The sequence below is a fragment of the Triturus cristatus genome, chromosome 3_1 (genome assembly GCF_964204655.1).
Source record: "Triturus cristatus chromosome 3_1, aTriCri1.1, whole genome shotgun sequence".
Taxonomy (NCBI): Eukaryota; Metazoa; Chordata; class Amphibia; order Caudata; family Salamandridae; genus Triturus; species Triturus cristatus.
In genome coordinates this window covers 864,636,676-864,657,705 of record NC_140583.1, presented here as the reverse complement: position 1 = coordinate 864,657,705, position 21,030 = coordinate 864,636,676, and the positions used below count along the sequence as shown (strand labels likewise).

Here is a 21,030-nt window from a genome sequence, read left to right as displayed (position 1 = left end):
TATTTCGTTATCATGTAAGATGCTGGTGTTTTCGGTGGAGGAAGCACTTCTCCCTCTCTCGTTACAATCCTTTTATCTTTCTTAAAAAGGTTCTTGAATTTGGTAAACCATGAAGGTTTCTCTATCTCTCGCCCATCGTAATAAGTCATATTTCACAATTATTTGCCAAAGCGAATTCACACAACTCTCTTTTAATCTGCTTGCCTATTCTGTCCTATCCCAGCGCGAATCACACTAACACACCAATCGGAAAGCTTTACTTCACGCTACTGACCTATTCCAGCACGAATTACACTAACGCACCAATCAGAAAGCTCCTCGTACTTCCGCAACTGTACAATCCCAGCACGACCCACACCAACGTACCAATCAAAAAGCTCTTTGTACTTCCGCTACTGACCAATTACAGCGCGGTTATTGTTAACGTCAGACCTACTCCTGCTTCTGCTGACCCCTCCTTTACAAAATTATCGGCACTGTTTTATAACTCGTTGATTTGACAAAATATGTTAATTACAACATAAAACACATTACCATTGTCCATTTCTCTAAACAAAAGAGATAGTTTATTCAAACATTCAAGAATACTGTTTTGTTCGATAAGTGTAGTACTTCCCACTACCTTACCCTTCTCTTAAGCAAGAGGTAAACCTGTTTCTCTGGGGATAAAACACATGTGGAGACTATACTGCTCCTGAGAATTAAGGCCAAAGTTTCACAAGAAAACCTGTTGCTATTTCACTCAACGCAATTCACACATGAATTTCCCTAACATAACACAGTCCTGTGTTATCACCAAATTGAAATCAGATAATGCACAATTCCATGTGACTTCTCTTGTCACATATATCCACTTCCTACTTCCCGGAAGCTTCAAAATTCCGACTACATATAACGTAACACAAACTCAACATGGAGTGTTAAACGTAGAAATCAATAATCAATAATCCCCTGAACTGACCTATAGAAACCATAACTCTGCTACAACACTAACCCAGAAAACCTTTACACCATTTGCTCGTCGGTGGGGCCCACAACACCGAAAACACACATTCATTCAGTTTTCTGGATCAGTGATAAGTAGACGAACTGCAAGACATATGGGGTACCTTGTTAATATTTTTATCTAAATAATAACTATATACATTTGATTTTGGAATTGTCGGTTCTAAACATCAAGGTACTCCGATATTTTGGTCGATGGACCAACTAGTAGGAATCAGTTGATGGCGATTAAGTCCAGCTCAATCACAATTTAAAACCTTTTAACAATTATTGATCATAACTTTTAATCCTAATGACCACAGACTCAGGTTTTGAGTTAGCATGAAATTTTATCTAGATTCATTGAATACATTGAATAAGTTAAGTTTTATTAGACAAATATTCTAAACATTATTACATAAACATTTAATTAAAGATTAAATAGAAACAGAAAATACTCATTACCCTTGGCCCTAGGGCGATGTCGAAAATGGTTCACCAGAACATGAACCGAAGATCACAGTATAGGTTCCCAAATACTGACTGACTGTCCCTCTAACCTCCTCGGACGTATTCCCTCCCGAGATAGAATCCCGCGATGGTCTCGTTCCTTTTCCCCATCAACGTTCGAAGTCCAAAGTTGACAAAGTCTTTTTCAGCATCAGAAGGAAAAATTGTCTCAAATGTACTTTAACTTTGTTATTATATTTGCAACATTTTTCGACAGTCATGAATTAGATCATCTCCTGGAGTTCGAGTCTCCCATCCATTCCCATGCATTCAGGCTGAACTCTTGGCACAACTCTTGTTTTAGGTCAGACTGGCCTCGACATCTCTCACTCCGGGCATAGGCCACACACTCGTGACTGGAACTTCCACTCTGCTCATGCGCGGGGGCCATCTGTATTCTGCGCACGCAATCACATCTCTCTGCAGCAGCCATTGTCAGGTGAGGCCTAGCAGGCCCGAACGGAACTAATATGAAAACAACATCGCAGAAATTAGACATAGAAAATAAGCACTTCTGTTTACCACCCACCATTCTAATGACCCATGTTAGGTGTTACCTAGCATAAGCGACATTTAAAGCCATTTTACTTACCATCTGCATTCTTTGCCACAATATAATTTTACTACAAACAAAATACATGCAATTTACTTCTACTTTCTACATGAATCACAAATCTATGTTAGTTTAATTTCACATTTGTAAATAAATTAGATTTTTGCAATGCCGGTTAGTTTCCCGCGTGTAGTGTCTAATTAAAGGTTCATTTGTTGATTAATACATGCATTCAAACAGTTAGTATTTTTAAAGTTATGAGGTCATTAATTTCAAAAGGGGTACAAAAATGTTTGTATTTTCCCTGCTCCATCACCACCCACACAAGTAGCCTTTTAAATCTGTCTAAGGCCTGCCATTGCATGGCATGTGAGTGCAGTTTACTGCCACTTCGAATTGGCATTTAAAACCACTTGCCAAGCCTAAAAATCCCCTTTTATTACACATAGGTAACCCTTAAGGTAGGCCCTAGGTAGCCCTATGAGCAGTGTGCAATGTAAGTAAAAGGTAGGACATGTACTTTTAAGTTTTACATATCCTGGTAGTGACAAACAGCTAAATTTGTTTTTCACTACTGTGCGGCCTACTCCTCTCATAGGCTAGCATTGGGAATTCCTATAAACACTTTTAAGCTGAAATTTCTGATTAAACAGGAGCAGCTACATCATGTTTCATATTTCTGGAATGGTAATGATAAATACTCTTTCGTGGTAAAGTTAGATTTGACATTCCCATTTTAGAAATGTCACTTTTATAATTTGAACATTTCTCTGCTCTAAACTTTGCTCTGTGTGCCTGCAGCCTGTCCCCAATACACATCTGGGCTGGGTGACATTTACACTTAGTGCATTTCCTATAGACAGCCATAAACACAGGAATGTGAGGCCCCTCTGCATTCTGAGCACCCATCTGCATTCTGATGGTTCTTCCTGGGCAGGGAGGATAGGGAGGGGTTGACACTTACTCTTCAATAGGTAGTGTCCTAGTCCAAACAAATAGCACTAATTCACGCCTCACGGTTAGCCTGGCAGACAGGACTGGGTTGAAAGAGATCATTGTGCACTTCAAAGAGCTCCTTTGAAGTTACCCCCCTACATCAAAGGCACTTTAAGGTATAATTACTGGGGCTCTGACCCTACCAACTTAGTACATTACTGGACCTGGGAAGAACTATGCTGGAGTACAACTGCTGTGCTATAAGGATTGCCACTTTGCTTTGAATGACTGTTCTGGTGAACTGCTTCTCTGGTTTGCTGAGCTGCCATGCTGCCTGCTGATCTCTTCCATGCTGAGTACAAGGACTGACCCATCTCACTTGAACCCAGAGTGACTCCAAGGTCTTGTTGGCTTGCCTCCTGTGTTCTGAAGTCTCGGGACACAAAAGACTTCCTGAAATCCTGCTGGTGCTGCTGGACTCTACCATCTGTGAGTCCTACCCTTGCCTGAGGTGCCCCTTCCAGTCCTGGGCCTCAGAAGTGGGTTCTGCAGCTGATTTCTGCAAGAAATGATGCATTGCCTTGGCTGTGTGAGACATTCCGCTGCATCGCCCTTCGACGCCGGGGCTGCTCGATGACAGCGTATCCACAGTCTGCGCAGCTCGATGATGACACATTGAATTCACTTCAACGGAGCTCGGCAAAGACACGAGACCCCCTTTGAGCGGCTAGACGATGCAGTAGGTTTTTTTTTTAAAAACATATTTTATTCGTCAAATTGCATATACAACGCAGGGCTCTGCACACAAGAGACGTCTGCTGAATCAGACCGTATATAACCATGAAAGCAATCGACTTTTGTTGACAAAATCAAACAAAATGCATAACAAGGACACATTAAATGAATTAGAAACCCCCCCAACTCCCACCCTCCCTTGCCCCACCCCCCTAAAATCGCACTAAGTCCGCATAGTCTTGTCCTCAGCCTAGATGTGAAATCAAAACATCCTAGCATGATAACATGCACCCCACCGCCCCCCCCCCCCCCTTCCCCCTCCGTCTGTACAGACCAAGAAACGTCTCCGCTACCACTGGCGGATCCAACCACAGGCCCCGATAGTCCGCCCATCGTTTCCATATTTTATAATGCTTGCGCGGGCATCCCCTGGCTACAAAGATAGGTTGCTCCAACCCCGTGCAAAAATCCAAACCATTCTTCCATGCAGCCACCGAGGGGGCCCGCGCCGCCTTCCACGCTTTAGCAATGTCTCGCTTCGTCTGTCAGGCCCGGCTCCGCAGGATTCAGTCGCGGCAGATTAAAGTGTCCACCTCCTGATATTACCAAGTCCCCAGAATAATCATATATACAGGGCATTCGAATTATCAGGTGAGGGAAGGGAAAGGGAAGGGACAGCGAGGGAAAGGAAACCTGAAACGACAAAGACAACAGGGTCAATACATGAATCCTAACTACTCTCAACCCTTCTCGCTATTGCCGCAATGCACCTCTACCTGGAAAAGGATAGCAGGGGTCCTGATGGCTATGCATGAACACGCCCTGTAAGCATACACCTGGAACGATACAAATACACAAGCATCAACACATGGTCAACCCTCCTTCCTAACCATACGATAGAAATTCCCGTTCACCCCCAACACATCCAGATTACCCTTCCCAGTGAAATTGCAGGGATTGACGGGCTGGCGTAGAGCGGCAGCTGCGCCTCTTTCTCTCGTCGGGTTTAACTCCACCTCAACGCAGAGGCTCCAAAGGCCAGTCGCCTTTTCAGTACCTAACAATTCCAGGGGAACAATTCACCAGTGGCACATGGCAGTGTTAAACAGTTAGCACACGGTTTGTCATGTAAACGGGTTAGAATTCCAGGGACAAAAAGCACCTAACAGGGTTCAGTCATACGGTGCAAATTCAAAAGAAAGGACGACAAGAAAAACCATAGGGAGTTCGTGAGCACGTTCGGTAATACGCGGTTGTGACCGCCGCTGTATTCCGCCGCCTCCTCCTATTCACAAAGCAGTCCCTTGTTGGAAAGCACAAGAGCTGAGCATTGCTTCGCTACGGAACACGCGGTTGAGACCGCCGCCGTGATCAGTAGCCCAGGGCGGGGTGAGCGGGCTGAGCGGCCTCTTGGAAGTGAAGGGAAAACAGGATTCGCCTTCCGTGAACACAGCCACCGAATGTCTGCGGACTCGCCGTCTGCACCAGGAAACGGGGACACACGGTTGAACTCACCGCAGAATCCCACTAGAGCGTCTCTCTCTCCGTACTCCCGGTCCTTCGGGGTTCGTGATACGGATCCTCCGGGGTCTCGACCAAGCTCGGCGATTTCAGACGCCTTCGGTCTTCTCACTCTCGCAGCCGTGAGAGTTCCTAGGTAACTTCAATTACGCGCTACGTCGTGTGCACCGCTGGTGCTTAAATCCCTCTCCTCGGGACTCGGCCTTCTGGGAAATGTAGTCCGTTGGCGTTTAGGAAGGCGCAACGGAGGTATGTCTGACATCGTCAGTGTGAAGCCTAATAGCATGAGATGCTGTTTGTAGATGTTGACACCTATCCCCTCCATGACATGGAGTACGGCCAACTGCGGTGCACGAGGGAGCTCCCATCCCAGGACCTCGGACAGACATGCAAAGACCCCCCTCCAAAAGCAATCCAGGGATGTACACCGCCAGACCGTGAGTATGAACGTGCCCCCCTCCCGAACACAGCGAAGACGCTCTGGGGAAGCGATCAGCCCTGCCCGCCACAACCGTGCCCTAGTAAAGTAGACCCTGTGGAGATATTTGAACTGGACCAGGCAGAGTCGCATCGCTATGGCAGCACCCCGCGGGGCTGCCAAGGCCTCCCTCCAGTCCTCCTCCTCCAGACTGCCCACATCCTCCTCCCAGTCCCCCCGAAGTGTGGGGGAGCAGTGAGTGACTAGGGATTGATAGATTCGGGAAATCTTTTTTTCTTGTAAGTCCCCCATAAAAACTTTTGCTTCCAGTGGACTAAATTCAGGGAGGGACTCAAGACCCTGCAGACTGTGGGACAGGGCATGGAGAAACTGGAGGTATCGATAAAATTGTGACTGTGGCATAAGGAATTCCATTTGGAGGTCCCGCAATGGCTTGAGTGTCGTGCCCCTCAGGACATCTCCCAGGGTTGAGATACCAATGTCTTCCCATCCCCGAAAACCTTGCAGGGCCGCCAATTGGGGCAGACACCCATTATTTCACAGAGGGATCTCCCGAGTCAGGGTATTCCACCAACCCATACGCCGCAGCGCCTGGCTCCAAATCGAGAACACCACCTGCGTGGCCGATGGTAACGTACCCCGCAGCTGCGCCGAGTACAAAAGTGTGTGAAGTGAGTGGCATCCCATGAGTTTTCATTCTATCGCATACGCCGGGTCTCCCCTATCACCGGGCTTATGGAACACCACCACCTCCGCATGCCTCCAATCGGGGGGGAAGCAGGCCTTTTTCCCGGGCCTCTTCCACCACCGCCCGATAATGTTGGGCCAACTGTACATTATAGCATCGTAAGAATTCCCTTGGAAACCCGTTGGGTCGAGGTACTTTCCCGGGGTTGAGCTCTCCCAAGGCCGCTCTCAGCTCCTCATCTGTCAAAGGGGCCTCCAGCTGATCCCGTACCTTGTCCAACACCGCCTTGGGCGGTAGGTCTGTTATGAACTTGTCAATGGTGGACGCTGACTGACATTCCTGGGGGGCATAAAGATCTGCATAGTATGTAGCGAAACTCTCCGCTATGGCGGGAGGGTCTGTAATCGGTATTCCCGCCGAGTCCAGAATTCCCGGGAGGGCCTGGGAGTGGAAGGTGCTCTCAGAGAGTCGATGCAGCATCTTGCTGGACTTGTCCCCCCATTGGTATTTCCTGCTGCGCGTCGCCAACCAAACCTGGCGTACTTGGTCCATCAGTAGGGCAGCACAAGCCTGTTGGGCAAGAATCAATTGTCGCACACACTGGTCCCCCCTACCTCCTGATTCTGGCGCTCGAGTGCCTCTACGTCCGCTTCTGCGCGAGTCAGTTCCTCCCTACGCTTTCTGCGAGCCGCCGTGCACCAGGATATGTCTGCCCCACGGAGAGTGGCGGCGCTAGAAATTGACCCCTCGTTAGTCGTCAGGTACTGGGCAATTGCTTCGCTCATATGTGTCCCATATTCTTCGTTCTGTAAGTGCCACACTGAGAGGCGCCACCAAAATGGTTGCTTCCCCTGCCCATATAAAGCTCAATGGATACCAGGGAATGTTCCAAGAGGCCGCGGGGCAAAATCTCTGCCAACGCCACCCTACTGACCGCCGCCCGGGGAACAAAGCTATAGTCAATTTTGGAGAATGATTTGTGGACCGCCGAGAGGTAGGTGTATCCCCGGGAATCACCGTGAATACTCCGCCAAGCATCCACCCAATCCAGCCCTGTTACCAATGAATGTAGTTTTGTGGGATGACCGCTCCTGGGGCTACCCCCAACCCCAGTCCTATCCTTGACCATGTCCATAACGTCATTCCAGTCCCCGCCCACTGCGGATAGGCCAATCCGGCATATCGGCCCACAGGGATGGCAGTTTCTCTATCAGATTCCATTGTAGGGGGGGGAGCATACACACTGCCCAGCACTAGGGGGTCCTCCCCGATCTTGCCCCGAATAAACAGATAGCGCCCCTGTGTGTCGGTCCACTGCTGTATATGCGTGTAGGGAACTCTACGGTGCACCAGGATCGCTACTCCCTGTGAACCCCTCGTAAATCCGGCGTGGAAGACCTGTTGGAACCCATAGCGTTGCAAGCAAAGGGCCTTCGTACCCATAAGGTGCGTTTCTTGTAGCATAAGAACATCGGCCTTAGCCCTCTTTGCCTGGTGGAGTATGGCCCCACGTTTGATTTTATCCAGGGCCCCGCGTACATTCCAGCTAATAATGCGGAGGCTGCCCGGGTCACCTGTCCTCTGTCGGGTACACTAGCCATGGGGGGGGCGCATCCTCTTTCAAAACGGATGACGAGCTGTGGTGATGCATGTGGAAAATGGAACAGGCCTTTAGTGGACGTGCGATCTGTAAACATGAACAACCCCCACCCAACAAACCCCCCACCCCATACCTCAATAACACTGAAGTATCTGTCGCGGCAGGGCTAGTCCCCAATCCCCAACGGGGGGATGGACACTGCCCCAACCAACGGATCCCCAACTCACAGCCCATGTCCTCCGGCCATGCTTCCCACCAGTACAATCCTGGTGGAGAGACCAGCCCACTTCAGGACTCCCCAGAGAAACACCCAATTTGACTCTGCAACACCTCACTGATATTGTACGTTAGGATCCCCATGACTATCGCCCTGGTGTAGGGCCCCCCTCCCCAAGAGGAGGCACCGCATGACTGGGAGCGCCGCCGGGATCGTGATCTTCTATTACTCCTCTGCCGCTGACCCCGAGCCGCCTCGCTCGATGAGGAGTTTGACTCCCGTCCAGGTGGCGTGTGTGGCCTCACCCACACTGTTTCGTCTGTCCACTTGAACACTTCCTCCGGGGTGCGAAGAAATGGGTGCGGTAGCGAAATACCACCCGTAGGCGAGCCGGAAACAATAGGGCATATGGAAGCTTAAGGTCTCTCAGGTGGGCTTTCTCTGCTGTGTACGATTGGCGCTGTTGCTGGACTTGCCTTGTGTAATCAGGAAAGATAAGGATGCGCACATTATTGTAGAGCAGAGTTTATTTGGCTCAGGCCTGCTTCAGTATAGCATCTCTATCGAGATAGTTTAACAGTTTTGCTATAACTGGCCGTGGGCGAGCTCCCACCGGGGGTTTCTGCATAAGTGCTCTGTGGGCCAGCTCCACTACAAAGCATCGGGACATGGCCTCAGGGGGAAGCCAGCTCTCTAACCACTTCGTAAGGAATCGTTCCATGTTACCCTCTTCACAGCCCACCGGAAACCCAACGAATCGGAGGTTATGTCGGAAGGTGCCAAATAGGCCAGTTATATACCGCCCAACCGACCGCCGGCGTGGGCGCCCCCGATAGCCCAAGACTGCTCCGGGAGAGGAGGGGGTGTGGGGGCAAATCGTGGGTCCCTGAGGCACTTCCAACGCTGCCCGATTATGCCGCTGATCCCCCTCTGCGGGATGTTTCTGAGGAGGGTAGGACAGATGATGGGTCCCCGGCAACCTCCCACGCGTCCCAATTGTGCCGCCGAACCCCACTACAATGCTGGGATGGGGTGGCACCGTGAAGAGCAAGCCGGACACCCCTATCGCCAACCGCCGCCTCCACCAGACACCCCAACTGCCAGGGGACCCAGGACCGCGGCCTTCGCCTTCCAGCACCTCATCTCACCTTCTCGGCCACCGGGTCTCCCACTCCGATGACGCCTCAGGCCGTGCTGCAAAGCGGCGGAGCAGCGCTCGACACCCCAGTCAGCTAGATGCGGCTCTCCAAGAAGGCCGGGACTCTCCCAGCTGCTGACTACTCCGGTGAGCGGGCCAAAATTGTCACACGTCCCCAGCCGCCTCCAGTGACTCTGTGTGCGACTCCCTGGCTCCACCGCCGGCTGCCAGGCCTCACCCCCCCCCCCCCCCCCCCGCAGTCCAATCACACCGCCTCCAGCTGCCACGGGCTCCCAAATTACACCGGGCGAATATGTGGCCAGTACAGCGCTGCAGAGACATCGAGATGAGCAATTAGAGATCTGGGAAGTCAGGATAATTGTCGGATATTCGGCGGGCTGGACAGAGCTCGCTCAGCACACGTCCGCCATGTTAGCTTGCCAAGCCACGCTCCCGACGATGCAGTAGGCTTTTGATGTCGACATTTGCTGCGGTCAAGATTTTTCGTCAGCGTGACCTGTCGGGGTCATGTAGCCGGCCTGCCCTTCATTGCGATTGGCCTGAACTTTGGATTTGTACCGGTCGTTTGCGACCTCAAGTAACCTTTTAACCGCTAGAGACTTCTAAGCACTATCTTTGTTTGACTCTTTAAAAATTCATACCTCAACTTCTACTTATTGGATTTTGGTATTGTTTTACTCAGATAAATAATTTCTTTTTTTCTAAACATTTGTGGAGTCTTTTTGTGGTATATTCATTGTGTTACTGTGTGTGTTGCACAAATACTTTACACATTGCCTCTTTAGATGAGCCTGCCTGCTCTGTGCCAAGCTACCAGAGGGTGAGCACAGGTAAATTTAAAGTGTGTATGTAGCTTACCCTGACTAAGATTGGGGTCCCTACTTGGAGAGGGTGCAAACCTTTGCCAACTAGTGACCCAATTTCTAACATCTGTGCTTTGTCTAGTGCCCGTTTTAACTCATAGTAGCATAGAAGGTTAATGTGTCTCCTGCAAAACAAGCACATTGTGTAACATGCAGATGACAGATTTTTATTTTATGTAGATAGGTAAGTGGGTTACTGCTTTTAACAATGAGATCCTTTTGTTATTTGCAGTTCATAAATTGTACTCCTTCTAATATAGGGCAGTGAGCTATAAAGGACAAAATGTGGATCATACACCTTATAACCCTCACTGTCTTATGTATCATATATTGACCGTTGATGTACAAATGTGTATGATTTATTGTCCATGTAATGAGTCAGTGTGATGTAAAGTGCTCTGACACCCTGTAATTTGATAAGTAACACTATAACAGAAATAAAAAGTAGTGGCATTTAAATTGTTATTTTGGGTAAATATTGGGACAGACCAACACATCAGACATTCTTACAGTGCATGCATATCTCTCATATGCCTGGACTGAATAACGTCAAAAGTGTGCCTCTCTTAAGTATGTCTGAAGTTGTAACAAGCTGTGTGCCTTTGTTTCCCCTCCACTGCATTTGCATCTAGGTGTGAGGCTCCAGACAGCTTCCAGTCAAAGATACTCCAACAAAAGGAGGCCTGATGGGCCCTTAAATTCGGCCTTTATTATGGCCCAGCTGGAGTCTGAAATTGGAAAGACCCCCTCACCGCCTGCTGAATGTGTCCCAGTGTCTGAAAAATACACTGAGACAAATGTATCATTTTATAGTGGGGTCCAGCTTCTTGGAAGGGTGGACGACGTCCACCCTGTAAAAGTAGTGGATTGACACCCTCCACCTATGTGTACCCCCGACTTGTGCCATGGACCAGAAGCGGCTGATATGGGATGATGGTGGGGGCAGGGGAAGGTGGGGGTGTGTGTGTACGATATAAATAAAAAATAAAATGTACTTGCTGGTCGCCGTTGCCAGCTGCCACCTCTCCTCAGCAGGAACAGGAAGCACCCAGGCTTTCAGACTTTCCTAGCCAATCATGACACTGCTGATTGCAGTGTTGTGATTGGTCTGAGCGCTGTTGTTTGGCGATCAGAAAGGGTGTGGAAGCCTGGGCATGTTCTCTATGCTGGCTGTAATGCAGCCTGGGTGGAAGAACATGCAAAGTGTGCATAGCTGTTTGGCCGACCAGCCAATCATGTGCACTTTAGGTGCAGAATCAGCCACACCTCTTCCCAGTAACGCGGGAAGCCCAGTCCCGCCCCAACCTGGGGGCAACTCCAATATAAAAAATACTTTGAAAATAACGATGCGTTATTATCATTTTATTTTTTCCTTTGCACTGGTGCGGCGACGCTCCGCCACCTTAGCGTAGGAGCCACCGCTGCCCTGGACATTATCCTCTTCTTGGGCTTTAAATTGTTCCAACAGGGCATCCCATACCACGCATATGGGCAGGGGCAGCTGGTGACATTTGAAAGTGGTGGGCGTAAAATTGTGGTATTGCACTGCGGCGAGCAAGTGTGCACGAACAACCTAATTTTGAAAAAAAGTGTGTGAAAATGGTGCATTTTCAAGCACATTTTAGGAAGCAGGAAGGTTAATAAAGCAATAAGATTGAATTATTTATCATTTAAGAAATCGCCAATTTTTATGAGCTATAGAGGACGGTTTCGTCATTCTGAGTTCAGACTATTTTTTTTAAATTACACCCCACAGATTAACACAGACCTGCAGAACCACAAACAGGCAAATATAACCCCCAGACAGAGGCAGCGATATATTCAAACACACACACTTACTCAATATGCTTTTTATTACCGTTCATTAAAATTCAAAGAGTTTTAATCCTGCCAAAAATTCATACTGTCCTGAAGGGTTTCTCAATAATATATTTTATACATTAATTGGAGGAGAGCTGATGATAGCTTTGAAAAGTAGAATGCCCATGCAGTGTTTCGTCTGAAGCTGAACATTACCCTAATTTATGTAGTTCTTAAGTTCAGGCTACAGTTCCCTAAGAAATGCAGTTGGAAAATAAAGTCATAAAACGGAGTAAAATGACTGTTCATATCACCTTTATAATGATGTTTCTATTATACTGATTAGAAATTCTATTTATTGTAAGTGATAGTCACGCAGCCTGAGCCAGACATTCTACCCACACCCCAGTCAATTGTAAGCTTTGATCGCTTGACTAGCTACCACTTGTAAGTCAAAAGCTAACGAAGAGGTACTTGGCAGTTCAGTCCACTCGCAGTGGAATCTGGTTCCTGCGTTTCTAAAGACAGCTGCAGTCCATGTCACAAAGCCTGTCAAACATGTTCTGAAGATCAGTCCTGGAAGTGCCTGAAAATAGAAGTCAAAACATAGCTAGAAACCACACCCTCCCACTTTCTTCACCTGTTTACTATTGCTTCTGCAGCATTTTTCCAAACCTGCATTCTCTTTCTACCACTATAAACCGTAAATGACACTGATGAATCATTGGTATCTGGAAAGGCGGGGTTCTTCACCGGAAGCATGCTCCTGACAGTTTCGTATTAATGTGCCATGTGTCTATATGACGCCGCCCGGCCTCTGGGATGTGGGCTGTACGGCTGTGTATACTACCCGGATTAATGATTAAGGGGAGGATGGGAAACCTGCATTATTGACATGTATCCTGGTTGCTGTACGTTGTACTTGGTCCTGCAATAAAAATGGTATGACAAAAAAAAAAATTGGTATCTGGAAAGAAACAACGCAAGTTCCTGACTCGTTTGTTTATAAAGCCGAGGACACAGTGTATTGCTAAGCTGCAAAAGCGCAGGCGAGGCTCGGGGCCTGCCTTATTTTGGTTCCGCATGCAAAGTCATGTGGAGCCGCTAAACTAACTTTTCTGCATACAAGTACGACTTATCGCTAAGCATAGCCTTCTGTTCGACTGCGTACAGCCAGCACATACCGACCTCGGGGAGAGGAGATTCCTTTTCTACGTCTGGTTCACTGCAGTTCACCAAATTAAAGGAACAAAAAACATTTTACAAGTGCAAGAAAAAGAAACTGAGGCAACACATTGCCAGTAAGTGGTTTCATAGCCAGTGAGCGAGAAGTCAGAATGTGTGGGCTGTGCTAAAGAGAAAGGTTGGGAAAACCACTCCCATCAGACTCCCAGTTTATTAGTAACTCACAAGTCAGCCAGTCGTGGCTGGTCCAGGGTTTGAAGTCCCTGCAAGAGGCGGCTGTGGGAGTACCGGGGAGGTCAAAGTATACTCTCATTTGAGATGGAGGAGTCGGCCCTATTTCATCGCGTTTAACTGGGCTATTTACCCCACGTTTTCATTGTTTCATTCATCAATTAATCCAAACATAAAAGAAAATCGTCAAGGCACATAATTAATTCAGGAAACAATTTCGGGGTATAGGCCTCCTAAAATAACACTTCCTTCCATACGTTTGCAGCGACGACCACCCTAGAGCTATGTTTAATCACCACCCCCTCCCCCGGAGATACCTACCATCTAAAACCACAACATGGCCGGTACACTTATCAATCATAATCAAGACATGCCTCTATCAGTCGCGGCTCGTGGGGGGGGGGTCGCGCACGGGGGGGGAATTAAATATTTAAAAATAAAAAAACTTACCTCAGCCGGGCCACGGGTCCACGCCACCTCGCTCTCAGACGGACCTCTGATCCCCTGGGCGCCTTCACTAACGGTAATGGAGGAGGGGCCTGCCAACCCCTCTGAGCCAATCAGGGCACAGCTTACGCTACGCCCGCCGCCTGCCCATTAGGAGACCGAGGGGCTCCTAATGGGCATGCGCAAGGCAGTAAAAACACAAGTACGCATGACTGGGCACGGAGTAAAAATGAATCTCCATGCCCACTCATGCGCACTTGTGCTGCCTTTCCCTGGCTTGTGACAATGCATGTCAGTCAACATGACGCCGGACAGCCCACGGTCCGACGTCATGCGGACTGACATGCATTGTCAGTTAGTTCTCCCCCACCCTCGGCGTCTCTGAACTTAAGTAAACTAAGTTCAGAGACACCGAGGGAGCTGCGGGCGCGGGCGGGCTACGCCCCAACGGACGATCCGCGCCTGCTGATATGGGTTGTTTATTTAACCAACGGTATTCCTCCCTGCGTAATTCATAACTCTCAGCGGACCCCCAGCGCCAGACCTCCCCACGCCAACCCAACATGAGGGGCGTGTGCAGTATATAGCACTTCCTACCACAGACAGGACACTTTTGCGCTTTTATGCTGGGAAGCACGCTGCTCCATGTCCCAGGGTTAGTGTACATTGAGCTCCGACGCTTATTAACAAGTTTTACGAACAATTTCTGAAAGGGGACAGAATAGCAAAGTATATCACATTAGGATTGCCACAGCATTCACACAAGTGAACTTGTTGTTGTCCCATAGTCTCCCCACTGAGCTTTCAGTGACAGTCAGGTGTGGGGAGTAGAGTGCTACACCTCCTCTGAAAACGCTGCCGCGCCTCGTCGGGGGTATAACGTGCTACTACATTAATACATTTGGAAAACAAATCAATTGAAAGCGTCTGCTGCGGAAAAGACTTTTCGTGTGGACTGTGGATGAGTGAAAATGAAAACGTTCATTACTAAGTATCACATAAAACTGCAAAAAAAACGTGCCTAGGGAGCAGTGTCAAATAATAACACGCAGTCGTCGGCCACGCAGAAGGACGTCGGGCGAAGATGAGGCCTTCTATTCTTAGATAGTTTAAGGTTAAGGTGGTTCCCGAGTCTGAAAATGCATGGGTTAGGACTCGGATTCTTCGTACTTCAAGGCCGCGCTGGATGCTGGCACACTTGTGTTAACGGAGCTGGGCGGGGCGCCCGGCCCCCTGCCGCCGGAGCCACCCCTTCCTTCACGGCTGGCCGGCGCGGGAGGTGCACGGGGCGGGGGAAGCAGCGCGTGGCGTCCCTCCCCCTGCCGCTCAGAGTTTGGGGCGAAGATGGAGGGTTACAGGAGCTTCCTCAGCTTCCTCGCCAGCAGCCTGGTGATGGGCTTCCTCGGCGTCCTTTTCGCCCTGGTCTGGGTCTTCCACTGGCGGGAAGGGCTAGGCTGGGACGGAGGCCCGGCCGAGTTCAACTGGCACCCCGTGCTGATGATAGCGGGCTTCGTCTTCATCCAGGGGATCGGTAGGTGCGCGCCGTGCTCGGGGAGCGAGAGACTTGGCACTTAGTAAACAAATGCTGGCAGCCCTCCACTCTGCACCCATGCCTGCCCTGTTTGCGTAACCTCACAGCAGAGCCGAGCTACTTCCCCCGAGTTTGGGTGTCAGTAGTGGAGAGACTGGAGGATGTTGAGTAACTGTACGAATTCACTCCTAGTAAATCACCGGGGCCGCTGTCCAGGGAGCTCCTGCGTAGCTGCTGCGCCGAGAACAGCGGTGCACATCTGTACCAGTTCAACATCGTTGCATAATAGTTTTTTTTTTACATTAAAAGGCCAGGGTGCTTGAAATAAGTGCTGCAGCTGCTAACGACGAAAGAGTGAAGAAGGCGAGATGAGTCATAACACGTGTTTTTGAAAAGTTTACAAAGTATGGAAGAGAACACTCGTTATATGTACACAGGGTTCACTTGAGTAAATATTTGAAGTAGTGGCTCTCCTTAGCTGCCATGACGACGTCACAAGGTGCTGTACACCCATGAGTTTATTTATTTGTACTAGTATGCTTTTCTTTTTGAGTCATAGTCTGCAAAACAATAATAATGAATAACCCGTTTTTTGGGTTTAGCCTGCTAGGCAGATTTTTAGATTTGGCATCTAAGAACACTTTAGTCGTCTCATCAGACTATTGTTTTCATTTTTATCATACATAATATACATACATAGAGGGGCTTTTGGTCAGAGGGCTTTATGCATTGGTAGTTTTATGGTTCAAATCTGTTTTTATTGGCATTTACGAAATGAAAACATGAATGGAATTGTTCTCCTACAACCATCAGTAGTAAGGCAAAACTGGAAAGTTGGGGAAATGGCGCGGTTGAGGGAGGAAGTGGGGGGATAGGGGACCGTAAGGAGGCATGAGGTGGGGTATGGAGAGGGAGGAGGGGCTTATGGTGATCTCCAGCATGTTATTGTCAAAGTTCTTGCTTGCACAGCATTTGATGGGTGTAGGCCCAGCCAGCAGATAAGCGGCAACGTTCACTCCATCTGGGTGGTGGCCCTGTAACTCATCCTGAAGTTGTCTGGGAATTTGAAGGTATCTCGGGCATGTAAGTTGCCGAAAGTCATGTGCAAGGAAAAAAAGGCAGGGGTGGTCTACATTTGATCAAATTGGGCCAGTTTGCCACCCATGAAGGCCGTGAATTTCTCCATCCCCATGTTGTCCCACAGTCTGTGGAGCCAGTTTCCGTATTCTGAGGGTAGAGTCCGTGCCCCATTTTTCAGTGATAGCTTGTTTGGCGGCTCACAATGCCATTGCAATGGCCTTCCTGTTGAGGGAGTGGAGTAGGTATGGGGAAATGTGAAAATTACGCAATTTCTGTGTCAAATAACTTGTTAACGTCAATCAATAATTTTATTTGATTCAGACCTCTACTGAGGTCAACAAATACAAAATACGTAATTAAAACGATTATTTTTATACACTTTAAAACCATTTAAAAAAACTTGAACAAATTGTAACAGACAAATTAATTTGAAGGAGAAATACACATCTTGATCAAATCTTGGGTTGAAATGGCATTGAATCTGAAATGAATGAGTTTTATAAACGGACACCCGGCCTCTACCAAAGTCTGATTTGGACAAATTAACAACACATGAATAAGGTCTTGTGTTCCTCCATTACATAAATCATGTACCTAAGCAATTTTCTGAAGTATTCCATTTAGAGGTAAACGTTTTTATTGCAAGGATTCCCAGGCACAAGAGGAGAATACAATATCTCACTCTGTTATAATTGGAAATAATGATAGTGCTCAGGGGACTTGCATGCTATACTTTTCACAAATGAATTACAATTCTTTAGTTGACTATAATGTTCAATATCTAGTTCAAAGCTCATTTTGGTGTCGAGTTTTTTAAGAAGAGTTTCAAATGCGTTGGAGTCCAGACCCGCAAAAGTGCTACAGTGCATTGGGACGCATTAAGAGCTATATTAAGGTTCTTATTAAAAGTATACTGCTCCGATTTGTTTCCAAAAGTCTCCAGTTTTAATAAATATCTCAAAGTTCCAGGGGATGCGTGTAAGAGATTGTATGCCCGCCTTATTATGTTAGAGAAGGAACTAGCGTATATGCTCACCAAAGATAACTCAAGACGTAATGCTTGGACCGGAACTGATTGTGAAACATATAACAGTTTCCGTATGACTAGCCCTTCTTTCACATTTATTGGTTGCCAAGTTTTAATCTGTGTGTATATTCCAGATCGAAAGATAAGATAGGTGGAATTTTCATGCGGTAAACCTCGAGCAGAGATTGGAAGTGTCTATTCCCAATAGAAAGATATAATCTTTGCAATACCCTCACATGGGCATCAGCCTTTCGCCCCAAATGTTGGAAGTGGGAAGCATTTTGCAAATTTTGAGAGAAAATTCGGCCCAAATAAGTATATTCTCTCACCGTCTCAATCGGAGTGCCACCAAGTGTACGGGCTAAATTGCCTTTTACCGCTAAAGGGTAGGACTTTGGTTTTTGAGATATTAGGGACCTCAAAGTTCTCTTTTGCGTATCGATTTAGTACATTTAAGTTTCTTTCAAGGCCAATCCCAGTATCGTTTAAGGTTGGGGCACCGCCAAAGGAGGTGGGTCAAAGTGCTCACCTGGCCTCAGTACCTCCAGCAGAGCTCCGAGCTTCCCCACTTTTCGCTAATCTCTTGAGGGGTGTAGTATCTATAGTAGGTCACATTTATCAATGTCTCATTTCCTTCTGCGCTAGAGGAGGAGGGCCTGGTTCTTTAAAGGATTTCTGTCCACTCTTTAGCCGTAAAGGTGCGCTCTAAAATCCTCCCCATTGTTGCTGGGCTGGGGACTTCTGAGTGGCATCCTGTGTATTTAGAAAGAAGAATATTTGGGAGAGGAGATGCATATCATCCAATTTGGTAATGAGCTGTTTCTCAAACTTGGTGAGCTTTCTGCTGGCTATGGGATAAATCTGGGGTGGGGTGACCAGGAGTGGATGGTGGTGTAGTGCCAGTGTTCCATCTCTGGGAGATCAGAGAAGTCGCTTTAGCAGGGAAAGTCCAGGAGGCCTGTGTGTTAAAAGTAGTCACCGATACTTTTGCACTTGGCGTCAGGTTTGAAAGGCCGTGCTGCTCATAGCGGGGAATGCTGTGTTACTGATGATGGGGGTAAGGGGTGAGATGTGTGTGAAGTTACTTCTGAATTTTAATGCTGTCCCAGGCCGGAACTGTGACGCTTGTTATCGGGGATGTATAGACTCCAGGCAGTCGGTATCATTTAGAAAGCCAGGGGATCTACCAAATGGGGAGGCCGGTTATGGCTTGGTCCATGAAACACCAGTGTTTTTTAGTGAGTTGCCTATTCGTTTGCACCATGGGAAGGACACCGCTGCACTCCCGAAAGACAACCCTGTGACGGCCTTGTGGAACAAACCTGGTGCTACACCTCCTGTGGCCATGGCGTCTTTGAAGGAGGGCTACTCTGATCCTCTTACTCAATCCTTTCTGGCAAACTTTCTGCAAGTGCTCAAGTCTGAAATCAGATCTCTTAGAACCGAGGTCCAAACCTGCATCAAGGAGCGCAGGAGAGATGTGTCAGAAATCGGAGGAAGAGTGGATGATCTCAAGAAGACGCTCGATGCCCGTACGGAAGACCAAGAGCAACTTTGGCAAAGACTGGCTCTTCTGGAGGAACAACACATTGAGCTCCAAATCAAGCAGGAGGACTAAGAGAACCGAAACCGCCACAATAACCTGCGCCTGAGGGGGATTCAGACGGGCGCTGAGGGTTCGGGCATCATTGACTTTTGCGGCGGAACTGCTGTACGAGATCATAGGGGACGAGGATTCCTCCTTGCCGTGCTCGACTGGGCTCACCACATGGCTGGGCCATCGGGATGCCCGGGCCTAGTTCCTGACATCTTGGCCAGGGTACACTTTTTTATGGAAAAGGAGGCCACCTTAAAGGCTGCACGTTCCAAATCAGAGATAACTTTCAAGAGCTACCCCCTCCAGCTCTTCCAGGACCTTGCCCCTATCGCGCTCCATCGCCGCAGGGACCTCAAACCAGTCACTGACCAGCTTTGTGAGTTGGGCATCCATTATCAGTGGGGCCACCCCTTCGCGCTTATCTTTCAATGGGAATCCAAACGTCGCGTGCTGTGGTCTCTCCGAGAGGCCACTCAATTGCTTCGCCCCCCAAATTCCCCCCCCCCCCCCTCCTTGCCCGTCTCGCTTGCCTCCTCTGGATAGAGAACCTGCGAAGCCACAATGGGTTAGAGCACTCAGACCGCGCGGCTGTCCCAGCGTGGGGAGCGATCCTCCTCTCAAGCCAAACAATACATTATTCAACATCTTCGCTCCATGGATGGAGGGCGGTCCCCCTCCAGTTCCCAGCCTAAGGAGAACTGATCAACCAGTCACGCTTTAGAGGGCCCTTGAAAGGCTACTAAATCCCAAATGATGTGGGTGGCTACCTAAGTGGCTGATGGGATTTATTTTCACTTGTTGTAGTATCTACCTACTTCATGCTGATTTTGTTGGTCTGACCCTAGGTTTCCCGTTTTGTGGTTATAATATATTGAGTATCAGGGGATTAGAAACTTAGTGGTCAATAAATATTCTCCCTTGGACCCTCTTGATATATCTGGCAAAATCTAGATATATCTAATTGTGAGGAACCGCGGGACGGACACCTCAATATAACACCCTGGGAGGGTACCTTTAACAGTCCGCACGATCCTTCCGATAGTCCAGGAACACGGGACTACCAAAGACTACGTTACCCATACAACCCCCATGTCTCTCCACAGACGGAGATCCCGGAATCATCGGAAGGGGGCGGGATTAACCGCAGAAGTGATTACCAAGAGCCAATGAAATGCAACGGTAGCGGAGAGCCGGGGTCGCAGACCAGCAGAGGAGGAGACGGAGAATGACGAGACGAGTACCAGAGAGAAAGCGGAACCGGGATGACAGCATCAGAAGGTGGAAACGAGAAACGGGACGACTGGAGAGAAGGCGGCGGCGGCGTCGTCGAGCCGGAAGAGCAGTGGTGCGAGGAGTGGTGGTGTCCGACGGAGGATGCTGGGGAGCGACCGCAACTGTGGAGAGTTGCGGCGGAGCCTGTGAGTATAACCGTGCCCAGGGACCAAGGGGGGGAAAAGAAAGGGGAAGTGGGTGAGGTCTGAAGGAGACAAGGGTGTTGCGGGTAGATCTTTCCTATAGCCTTAGCGTGAATAGAACGTGCCTTGCCCCTTAAGCAGAACGACTCTTCATAACCATTTCTGGATAAGCATCCGGGTTTCTGCTGCAAAGAAACCGCCTACAAGTCTTGAACCCGATAGGGGCACTGTTGCTTTCTGTTGTATATATTATTTCCTTCACTACGCCCACTACCCCTTACGCCCCATTTTGAACAAGAGAACCAGAGAGACCACTTCCTGGTGTGGTGACGGGCTTGCTAGATACAAAACCGTGTAACGAGCTCACAACTGACGGTTCCTTCTTTCTTTCCTCCTATGAGCCTCCGGGAAGACATCGGCGTGAGCGACAAAGAGGAGACGGAGATGGATCCGGCAACGAGCGGAGAATCGGAGAAGACCGTGCTTTCACGAACTGTCTTTACCACTAAGGG

The 21,030-nt window shown here is 48.5% G+C and overlaps 1 protein-coding gene across 3 annotated transcripts in view; it reads left to right on the top strand.

Annotated features, from left to right (window-relative positions):
• The first annotated feature begins 15,148 nt into the window (after positions 1-15,148).
• The window catches only part of CYBRD1 (cytochrome b reductase 1), a 202,364-nt gene continuing 196,482 nt past the window's right edge, over positions 15,149-21,030 (top strand). For all 3 annotated transcript variants that reach the window (XM_085645307.1, XM_085645309.1, XM_085645308.1), the window contains exon 1: positions 15,149-15,399. In XM_085645307.1, coding sequence (XP_085501433.1) covers positions 15,213-15,399 — 187 coding nt within the window. In that variant the 5' untranslated portion in view covers positions 15,149-15,212. The remainder of the gene's footprint in view (positions 15,400-21,030) is intronic.